Source organism: Brassica rapa, chromosome A05 (assembly GCF_000309985.2).
Source record: "Brassica rapa cultivar Chiifu-401-42 chromosome A05, CAAS_Brap_v3.01, whole genome shotgun sequence".
Lineage (NCBI taxonomy): Eukaryota > Viridiplantae > Streptophyta > Magnoliopsida > Brassicales > Brassicaceae > Brassica > Brassica rapa.
The window spans coordinates 14796011-14807632 of NC_024799.2; the positions used below are offsets into that span (position 1 = coordinate 14796011).

Below are 11622 nucleotides of genomic sequence, written 5' to 3' on the forward strand. Positions count from 1 at the left end.
AAACACGTCATAAGTGGTCCGGAGAATCTCCATTTGTAAATCTCGCCGTCCACTGTCACGTAGCGTGCGGCCTTTGTTCGGACTTTGCGGGCTGCCCATTTTTCGGTGGGCAGTTGCCCGTCAATAATGTAGTCTCGAATTGTCTGAAGCCATGGGGTATCGCAGCCGTAATCAGATTGCTCCGATTGCCGTTGTATCGTAATTTCTTCCTCCTTGTCATCTTGACCTTTTATGAGATTGACGACGATTGGTGGTCCGATGCTCGGATGTTCGATGAACTCGACTGGAATTACCCTTTTAAATCCTGGGTCGGAACTTGACGCTAGGGCCGCGAGGGCGTCTGCCTGGACGTTCTCGGAACGGGGGATTCGCGTAAGGGCAAAACAGTCAAAGTCTTGAGCTAGACTTTGGACCAGTTTGAGGTACGCGTCCATCCGTTCGTCTCTGGCTTCATACTCTCCGCTGAATTGACTGGCCACTAACTGGGAGTCGCAGTAAGCGTGGTGGTTACGAATTTTTAAGCCGTGAGCCAAACGTAGCCCTGCGAAGAGTGCTTCGTATTCGGCCTCGTTGTTTGAGGCGTGAAATTCCAGCCTGAACAATTGTTCCAAGATCTCGCTCGTTGGAGATGTGAGACGGATTCCGATACCCGATCCCTTCTTGGATGAGGATCCGTCGACGTGGAGGAGCCAGGTGGAATTTGGTTCCTCGTTGGTTATGGTCCCTGTTGGTAGTTCGACCAAGAAGTCTACGAGCACTTGTGATTTCGCGCTCGTCCTTGGTCGGTACTCGATATCGTACTCGCTCAATTCGAATGCCCACTTGGCCAGTCGGCCTGACTGACTCGGGCTATGCAGAATTGTCCGTAGGGGAAAGGTCGTGAGGATGATGATCGTGTGGGATTGGAAATATGGTGTTAGTTTTCGGGCCGATGTTACGACCGCGCATGCTAACTTTTCCATTAACGGGTACCTAGACTCGGCATCCAGCAAGGTTTTGCTTATGTAGAAAATAGGTTTCTGCTCCCCGCGTTCTTCCCTGATCAGGACCCCACTTACGGACGTTCCTGACACAGCGATGTATAAGAATAAAGGCTCCCCTTCCACGGGTTTTGCGAGGACTGGAGGAGTAGCTAAATAACGCTTCAGCTGTTGGAAGGCGTTTTCGCATTCTTCTGACCATTCGAATTTTTTATTTTCTCGCAAGACATCGTAGAAGGGCAGGCACTTGTCTGTTGATCGTGAAATAAATCGGTTAAGCGCTGCGATCCTGCCGGTCAGCCTTTGGACTTCCCGCTTATTCTTTGGAGAAGCCATCTCGATTAATGCGTTGATCTGTTTTGGATTTGCTTCGATGCCGCGGTATGTGACCAAGTAGCCGAGGAATTCCCTTGATGCCACAGTGAATCTACATTTTGTCGGGTTGAGCTTCAGGTTATGGGAATTTAACTGCACAAAACATTCCTCGAGATGTGACACATGATCTTTTGCTTTGAGGGATTTGACAAGCATGTCGTCGATATAAACCTCCATCGTTTTTCCGAGTTGTTTGGAGAACATTCGGTTCACGAGTCGTTGGTAAGTCGCGCCAGCGTTTTTGAGGCCGAAGGGCATTACCTTATAGCAATAAGTTCCGCGATCGGTAATGAACGCTGTCTTCTCGCGATCGTCGGGATTCATCCTAATTTGATTATAACCTGAGAAGGCATCCATGAAGGATAAGAGCTCGTTGCCCGCTGTTGCTTCTACCAATCGATCGATATGTGGTAGAGGGAAACTATCCTTTGGACATGCTTTGTTTAGGTCGGTAAAATCCACGCAAACTCGCCATTTCCCATTTTTCGTTTTGACTACTACAGGGTTGGCGAGCCAGTCTGGGTATCTTACTTCTGTTATAGACCCAACTTTAAGCAATTTTTCGACCTCGTCGTTTACTGCGGAAGCACGTTCGGGTCCTAGCTTCCGTCTTTTTTGCTTGACGGGTTTGAACGTTGGGTCGATATTCAGCTCGTGACATGTTATGTTAATGTTGATCCCTGGCATATCTTCCGCAGCCCATGCGAAAGTATTGAGGTTCTTTTTAAGACAGGTTACGAGTTCTGTCCTCAAAGGCTCGCGGAGATTGGCTCCGATCTCGACGCAGCATTCCGGGAATGCTTCGTCGAGACAGATTGTTACCACGGGTTCACATGTTGGCTTGCGTTTTTCATCTAGGGCCGCGATGTTACTAGATTGTCAGAAGAGTTCCGCTGAATCCTGACTTCGCGTATCTTTGCTGGAGATATTTCTCTCCACTTTTCTAGGAGTGATCTCGAGGACCGGTCTTTTTCGTTTTAGTTCTGCAGCGAAACACACCTGTGATACTCTCGGATTTCCCCATATTACCTCGACTCCGTTAGGGGTTGGGAACTTGAGGCAAAGATGGTATGTTGATGGGATTGCACGCATGGCGTTCAACCATGGCGTCCCCATGATAACGTTGTAAGATGCGGGATGGTCAACGACTAAAAATCTGTGATTTTCGTCACGGTTCCGGCTTTGACAGCGAGATTAATCGATCCGTAGGCCATGGTTGTTTCCCCTGGAAGTACCAGCAGTGGGCTAGGGTATTTCGTGACTTCGGATTATTTGATCCCCATTTTTCGAGAGTATCTTTGAAGATGATATTGGTCGAACTTCAGGTGTCGATTAGCACCCTAGCGACGTCGATATCTCGAATCGTCAACTCGATAACAAGGAGATCGTTTCGAGGTTTGGCTCGATCGACCATTGCTCCCCCCTTGAATGAGATGACGTTCGCGCACGTCGAGTCTTGCATATCGTTTCTGATCGTCGAGTGGCTTTTGCGGATTAGATTGATCCATACCCCCCCCTCCTTCTACCGCTAAACTGTGGGAACCGAAATTTGCACTGTCGATTTCCGTTTAAATAAGGAAACTAGGAAAACCCTAATTTCCCAGAGGACCCGGATATCTGCTAATACCACACGTCAAGCAATCAGAACACGAGAATAACAACGATAAAGTATAAGAAATCGAAAAGAGAGCAAAGTAGATCTTAGTCCGAATTTGCGTATGAGCGTTTACAACAAGGTATAAGCCTGGGCTCGAGAGCTGTCGGCGAGATTCCTAGTTCTAGCAACCTTAAGACGGCTAAACCAAATTGAGTCGCAGCTCGAAATAACAAAAACGGAAAGTTGCCTCAATTGCTCTAAGTGCTAAGTTTGCTCTGAAAGTATCCCTCCCATGCCTCTCGCCTAGGACTCCTTATATACTTGGTCCAAGGTCGGTTTACGCTTTTACTCTTCTGCCCTTAAGCCGTCATATCATAAAATGGAGATATTCCATTTTTCCGATCTTCGTAATTATCCTTAAAATTTCGTATTTATCCGCGGAAACTTGACATTTATCCTTCCTTGCGCGCCAAACGTAAACCGTGCTACGGTTTACGGGCTTTTTGTTAAGAAATCCCAGGGTGGGCCTCGAGTCATGTTTTAGGTCCCTTTGGGCCGTCTTCGACTCGAAGCGTTTACTGCGACTTCTTTCGATAAAGAACGAACTTTCCGCGATTTCAGTCCGCAAAGTTTGATTGATGATTTAGGATAGCGGAAAACATGAACCGAGTTCGCTACGGTCTTCGGGAGATAGCATCGAAGGTTTGACGAGAATGCATGGACTGGTGTCATATCAATGTTTCGGAAGAGCTCGGTCGCTTTGAATGTTTATTTCGTCGCAACCGTTTTTGAACCCAACATCTTATCTCCATTTGCAATCATAACATGTCCATTAGTTGGTTCTATATCCTTAATGAGATTAGTATCACTAATCATATGATGAGATGCACCATAATCAACAATTAATGGCTTGGATATGTTGCTAGCATTATGACAAAGTATTATTGGTGATCTAAATGCATTGTCCGTTGCACTGCGGATATCTGGGAGTTGACTTGTTGAGTCGTATCTTCCATTTTTCGCAGAATGCCTCGAACCGGGTGGAGATAAACTGACACCCGTTATCGGTTACGATCTCGTAAGGAACTCCATGCCTGCAGATGATGTTTTTCCATACTGAATTTTCGACTTGGACATCTGTTATACTTGCGTACGAGTCCGCTTCTACCCATTTTGAGAAAAAATCGGTGAGGACTAGAAGGAAACGCTTTTGCTTTGAATTATGAAGAGGTCCGACAATATCCATGGCCCAACGCATAAAGGGGTAGGGCGATGTGATGGAGGAAAGAACTTCGGCCGGTTGTCGTATGGTTGGCGCATGCCTTTGGCATTTTTCGCATTTCTGCGCGAACTTCTCGCAATCTCCGATCATTGTTGGCCAGTAGTATCCATGGCGTTTGATTTTCACGGCTAGTGATCTTCCACCGGAATGGTTGCCGCAGGAACCGGAATGTACTACCTCCATTACTTCCTTGCTTTTTCCCCTTCCAAACACGTCATAAGTGGTCCGGAGAATCTCCATTTGTAAATCTCGCCGTCCACTGTCACGTAGCGTGCGGCCTTTGTTCGGACTTTGCGGGCTGCCCATTTTTCGGTGGGCAGTTGCCCGTCAATAATGTAGTCTCGAATTGTCTGAAGCCATGGGGTATCGCAGCCGTAATCAGATTGCTCCGATTGCCGTTGTATCGTAATTTCTTCCTCCTTGTCATCTTGACCTTTTATGAGATTGACGACGATTGGTGGTCCGATGCTCGGATGTTCGATGAACTCGACTGGAATTACCCTTTTAAATCCTGGGTCGGAACTTGACGCTAGGGCCGCGAGGGCGTCTGCCTGGACGTTCTCGGAACGGGGGATTCGCGTAAGGGCAAAACAGTCAAAGTCTTGAGCTAGACTTTGGACCAGTTTGAGGTACGCGTCCATCCGTTCGTCTCTGGCTTCATACTCTCCGCTGAATTGACTGGCCACTAACTGGGAGTCGCAGTAAGCGTGGTGGTTACGAATTTTTAAGCCGTGAGCCAAACGTAGCCCTGCGAAAGAGTGCTTCGTATTCGGCCTCGTTGTTTGAGGCGTGAAATTCCAGCCTGAACAATTGTTCCAAGATCTCGCTCGTTGGAGATGTGAGACGGATTCCGATACCCGATCCCTTCTTGGATGAGGATCCGTCGACGTGGAGGAGCCAGGTGGAATTTGGTTCCTCGTTGGTTATGGTCCCTGTTGGTAGTTCGACCAAGAAGTCTACGAGCACTTGTGATTTCGCGCTCGTCCTTGGTCGGTACTCGATATCGTACTCGCTCAATTCGAATGCCCACTTGGCCAGTCGGCCTGACTGACTCGGGCTATGCAGAATTGTCCGTAGGGGAAAGGTCGTGAGGATGATGATCGTGTGGGATTGGAAATATGGTGTTAGTTTTCGGGCCGATGTTACGACCGCGCATGCTAACTTTTCCATTAACGGGTACCTAGACTCGGCATCCAGCAAGGTTTTGCTTATGTAGAAAATAGGTTTCTGCTCCCCGCGTTCTTCCCTGATCAGGACCCCACTTACGGACGTTCCTGACACAGCGATGTATAAGAATAAAGGCTCCCCTTCCACGGGTTTTGCGAGGACTGGAGGAGTAGCTAAATAACGCTTCAGCTGTTGGAAGGCGTTTTCGCATTCTTCTGACCATTCGAATTTTTTATTTTCTCGCAAGAAATCGTAGAAGGGCAGGCACTTGTCTGTTGATCGTGAAATAAATCGGTTAAGCGCTGCGATCCTGCCGGTCAGCCTTTGGACTTCCCGCTTATTCTTTGGAGAAGCCATCTCGATTAATGCGTTGATCTGTTTTGGATTTGCTTCGATGCCGCGGTATGTGACCAAGTAGCCGAGGAATTCCCTTGATGCCACAGTGAATCTACATTTTGTCGGGTTGAGCTTCAGGTTATGGGAATTTAACTGCACAAAACATTCCTCGAGATGTGACACATGATCTTTTGCTTTGAGGGATTTGACAAGCATGTCGTCGATATAAACCTCCATCGTTTTTCCGAGTTGTTTGGAGAACATTCGGTTCACGAGTCGTTGGTAAGTCGCGCCAGCGTTTTTGAGGCCGAAGGGCATTACCTTATAGCAATAAGTTCCGCGATCGGTAATGAACGCTGTCTTCTCGCGATCGTCGGGATTCATCCTAATTTGATTATAACCTGAGAAGGCATCCATGAAGGATAAGAGCTCGTTGCCCGCTGTTGCTTCTACCAATCGATCGATATGTGGTAGAGGGAAACTATCCTTTGGACATGCTTTGTTTAGGTCGGTAAAATCCACGCAAACTCGCCATTTCCCATTTTTCGTTTTGACTACTACAGGGTTGGCGAGCCAGTCTGGGTATCTTACTTCTGTTATCGACCCAACTTTAAGCAATTTTTCGACCTCGTCGTTTACTGCGGAAGCACGTTCGGGTCCTAGCTTCCGTCTTTTTTGCTTGACGGGTTTGAACGTTGGGTCGATATTCAGCTCGTGACATGTTATGTTAATGTTGATCCCTGGCATATCTTCCGCAGCCCATGCGAAAGTATTGAGGTTCTTTTTAAGACAGGTTACGAGTTCTGTCCTCAAAGGCTCGCGGAGATTGGCTCCGATCTCGACGCAGCATTCCGGGAATGCTTCGTCGAGACAGATTGTTACCACGGGTTCGCATGTTGGCTTGCGTTTTTCATCTAGGGCCGCGATGTTACTAGATTGTCAGAAGAGTTCCGCTGAATCCTGACTTCGCGTATCTTTGCTGGAGATATTTCTCTCCACTTTTCTAGGAGTGATCTCGAGGACCGGTCTTTTTCGTTTTAGTTCTGCAGCGAAACACACCTGTGATACTCTCGGATTTCCCCATATTACCTCGACTCCGTTAGGGGTTGGGAACTTGAGGCAAAGATGGTATGTTGATGGGATTGCACGCATGGCGTTCAACCATGGCGTCCTCATGATAACGTTGTAAGATGCGGGATGGTCAACGACTAAAAATCTGTGATTTTCGTCACGGTTCCGGCTTTGACAGCGAGATTAATCGATCCGTAGGCCATGGTTGTTTCCCCTGGAAGTACCAGCAGTGGGCTAGGGTATTTCGTGACTTCGGATTATTTGATCCCCATTTTTCGAGAGTATCTTTGAAGATGATATTGGTCGAACTTCAGGTGTCGATTAGCACCCTAGCGACGTCGATATCTCGAATCGTCAACTCGATAACAAGGAGATCGTTTCGAGGTTTGGCTCGATCGACTATTGCTCCCCCCTTGAATGAGATGACGTTCGCGCACGTCGAGTCTTGCATATCGTTTCTGATCGTCGAGTGGCTTTTGCGGATTAGATTGATCCATACCCCCCCTCCTTCTACCGCTAAACTGTGGGAACCGAAATTTGCACTGTCGATTTCCGTTTAAATAAGGAAACTAGGAAAACCCTAATTTCCCAGAGGACCCGGATATCTGCTAATACCACACGTCAAGCAATCAGAACACGAGAATAACAACGATAAAGTATAAGAAATCGAAAAGAGAGCAAAGTAGATCTTAGTCCGAATTTGCGTATGAGCGTTTACAACAAGGTATAAGCCTGGGCTCGAGAGCTGTCGGCGAGATTCCTAGTTCTAGCAACCTTAAGACGGCTAAACCAAATTGAGTCGCAGCTCGAAATAACAAAAACGGAAAGTTGCCTCAATTGCTCTAAGTGCTAAGTTTGCTCTGAAAGTATCCCTCCCATGCCTCTCGCCTAGGACTCCTTATATACTTGGTCCAAGGTCGGTTTACGCTTTTACTCTTCTGCCCTTAAGCCGTCATATCATAAAATGGAGATATTCCATTTTTTCCGATCTTCGTAATTATCCTTAAAATTTCGTATTTATCCGCGGAAACTTGACATTTATCCTTCCTTGCGCGCCAAACGTAAACCGTGCTACGGTTTACGGGCTTTTTGTTAAGAAATCCCAGGGTGGGCCTCGAGTCATGTTTTAGGTCCCTTTGGGCCGTCTTCGACTCGAAGCGTTTACTGCGACTTCTTTCGATAAAGAACGAACTTTCCGCGATTTCAGTCCGCAAAGTTTGATTGATGATTTAGGATAGCGGAAAACATGAACCGAGTTTGCTACGGTCTTCGGGAGATAGCATCGAAGGTTTGACGAGAATGCATGGACTGGTGTCATATCAATGTTTCGGAAGAGCTCGGTCGCTTTGAATGTTTATTTCGTCGCAACCGTTTTTGAACCCAACATCTTATCTCCATTTGCAATCATAACATGTCCATTAGTTGGTTCTATATCCTTAATGAGATTAGTATCACTAATCATATGATGAGATGCACCATAATCAACAATTAATGGCTTAGATATGTTGCTAGCATTATGACAAAGTATTATTGGTGATCTAAATGCATTGAACTTATGATTCATCTTAGCATTTCTAGCAAAGGTGTACTCAGTTCTAGCATTCTCATTACTCCTAGTCGTATCAATCCTAGCAATATCAGCAACACAAGGAGATATTTCTATGGTTTTAGCAACCATAGATGCACCAAAAGAGTACCCATGAATGTTACCATTATCCTTGAGCATTTTGATGAGAGCATCCATCTCGGATCTTCTAATGAAGTCATGATCATTGCCACGGGGGTTAGGAGCTCCTGAGTATGTCACCAAAGCCTTGCCATCACCTTCACGACCGTCTCCCTCAGCTCCTCGGTTAGACGGCCCAACTCCACTCGTTCCCTCAGATGCATGAGCTCTTGCTTCTCTTTCCTTCATGAATTTAGCTGGCTTCAGGTGAGGATGAAGTATCCAGCATTGGCTCTTCTTGTGTCCATGCTTCTTGCAATGATCACAGTTTCCATTGAACTTCCTATCCTCATACTTTCCGTGAGCTGCTTTGTTGGGTTGTGGAGTCTCTTCATGATCAGATTGCACAGCGTTTGCAAGAGACAACTCCCCCTTGCCTCCAAGCCTTGCTCCTTTTGTATCTGAGCACACGCATCCTCAAGATCAAGGAGCTTCTCAGACCTCAACATGTGCTTGATCAAGCCATTGTAGCTTGGATTCAAGGTAAGCAAGAGCCCAAAGACCTTATCCTGCTCACGCCTCTCATTTAGAACTCCGGATCAATTGTGCTTGGCCTCAGCATCTCCAACTCAGACCAAAGGGACCGGAACCTTCCCAAATGCTTAGTGAACTCCATGTCCTCTTGAGACAAACCGTTAATTGCCATCTTCACTTCAAAGACACGGCTCAGATTGGAGGTGTTTCCATACACCTTCTTCAGCGTGTCCCACAGCTCCTTCGCTGTCTCACAGTAGCTGTAAGCATCCAAAATAGCCGGTTCCAATGAGGCATGAAGAACAGACATCACCATCATATCCTCTTGCTGCCGGGAAATCGGCTAATTCCTACATCAACACAGTCCAGCTGTCCCGATCAATACATAAACACATAAGCTGTGCAAATACATACATGAACACGTAGTTAATTCAAATATCATACACGAACTAACAAAATTCGGTTTTTGCATACATTGACTTATTATCCGTTAGTCAAACGTAAAGGAATCTGAGCTGTCCGTTATATACCGCTTACGTGGCTTTTTACGTTTTTGAATAATAAATAAATTAACAAAAAAAATTAAAAGATTGTCTGAAGGGGGATTCAAACCCAGGTTTCAGATATATCCATCACAAGATAAAACCATTGTGCCAGACCCGGCCTATTGGTTATAGTCCCAATTGTTTCCCATTTATACAGATATTTCAGTCACATATTTTTTTTTCTTTCCATGTTTGACTTATCATCCAAATTGTTCCAAAACAAATTCAAATACTTTTTTGTTCTGTTTTTCCTTTTCTTGTGGAAAAAATCATTTTTTATATATTCGAAAAAATAAAATAAAATAATATATATTATTAAAAAGCGTTGCGTACATTGGAGTTGTCTTTTACTTTTATTATCTTTTTGTGAATCTCTATTTTTTAAAGATAATATTTACTTATAATAATCAACCCGATAAAAGAAAATTCAAATGTCAATTACAAGCTTATATTGAACAAAACACTACAAGAAAACATCGGGATACTGAGGGAAAAAATCGTCGGTATGTCGTCGGAATAACGCTATTCCGAGGACATACCGACGAAACAAGTCCTCGGAAATATCTCCTCGGAAATTCATACTTCCTCGGAATTCCGTCGGAATTTTCCGACGGAATTCCGAGGAAACGCCGAGAACACGAAGTTCGTCGGAAGGTTCCTCGGAAAATACCGAGGGAATTCCGATGGTCCAATCCTCGGAAGTTTCGACGAAATATTCCTCGGAATGTTTATCGGAATTTTCCGAGAAACTCCCCTCCCTCGGACTTTTCCGAGGAACTTTCTTCCCTCGGAAATTTCCGAGGGAGGGGAGTTTCTCGGAAAATTCCGAGGAACTTTCTTCCTCGGAAAATTCCGAGGAACTTGAAGTTCGTCGGAATTTGCCGAGGGGAGAAAGTTCCTCGGAATTTTCCGAGGAACTCCATTCCCTCGGAATTTTGAAAAAATTTATTTTTTTAAAAAATTTATTTTTTTAAAAAATTAATTTTTTTAAAAAAATTAATTTTTAAAATTTAAAATTAAAATTGTATAAAACAAAAAATAAAACATAGTAGATATAATATTCAAATTTAAATAAAACATTCAAAGTTTTTGGAAAAAAAAAATACTACGGGTCTTGAATGTTCGGGAACGTCTCGTTCGGGTACATCCTCTTCATCATCTCCATCATCTGCTCGTTCAGCCTCTTCTGGGTCTCATAGCCCGCCTGTTGAGCTGCCATCTGGGTCTCCAACGCAGATATCCGATCATCCTTGTCCTTCAGCTGAGCCGTAAGAACTTCTGGATCAACATACGCATGTGGTGCAGAAGAAGGAGCAGCCGACCGGGAGCGACGACCCAAACCGACCAAACGTCCCTTTTTCTTTGGAACCGACTGAAATATAAATAACCAAGTTTAGATAATTTAAATTGATGATAAAATAAAAATCAAGAAATAATTAAATTGAACTTTAAAAAAAAAAAAACTTACCGATTCAACGATTTCGTTGATTCGAACCCGAGACAAGTTGGTCGAGGCCGTCGAATCGTCATCATCGGTTTGAAGCTGAGACACTTCGTCATACACCTGAGTTTGGACCAGGTCGACCACGTCCCTCACAAGACCATCATCAATCTGGCCGGTCTTCTTGTTGGTATACGCCCTTTTCATGAGGGCGAGATCATCAACCGGCTCGCCCTCATTTTCTTCGGCCTTGAAAAAAAAATAAATTAAACAAACATTAGAAATTTGAAAAAATGCATAAAAAATTAAATTCTGAAACTTAAATAATTGAAGAAAAAGCAGTTGAACTTACCATGCGATCCGCCAGAGTGGCAATTGATTGAGCACCCAAGTTATGCTTGTAGATGCCCTTTCCTTTACGGTCGCTCCTGCGGTTGTTGGAGTTGGTGGAAGAAGTTTCTTTCGTCTCTTCTTTATCCCAATGCGCACACAACTCCTTCCAGACCGTGTCGTTCATCGACTTTGGGACCTTTTAATTTAAAAAAAAAAGTTTAATAATTTTAAAAATAGTTTAATAAATTAAAAATTGTTAATAAATTAAAAACTACCTTGTTTACTTCCCACTTCT

At 44.8% G+C, this 11622-nt stretch overlaps 1 protein-coding gene across 1 annotated transcript; it reads right to left on the minus strand.

Annotated features, from left to right (window-relative positions):
- Positions 1-7692: 7692 nt before the first annotated feature.
- On the minus strand, positions 7693-11622 carry LOC117134201. Its single transcript, XM_033292183.1, has 2 exons — positions 11612-11622; positions 7693-9336 (listed from the first exon to the last, which is right to left on the minus strand). Exon 2 carries the CDS (start codon positions 8721-8723, stop codon positions 8163-8165), a length of 561 nt encoding a protein of 186 aa, XP_033148074.1. The 5' UTR covers positions 8724-9336; positions 11612-11622; the 3' UTR covers positions 7693-8162.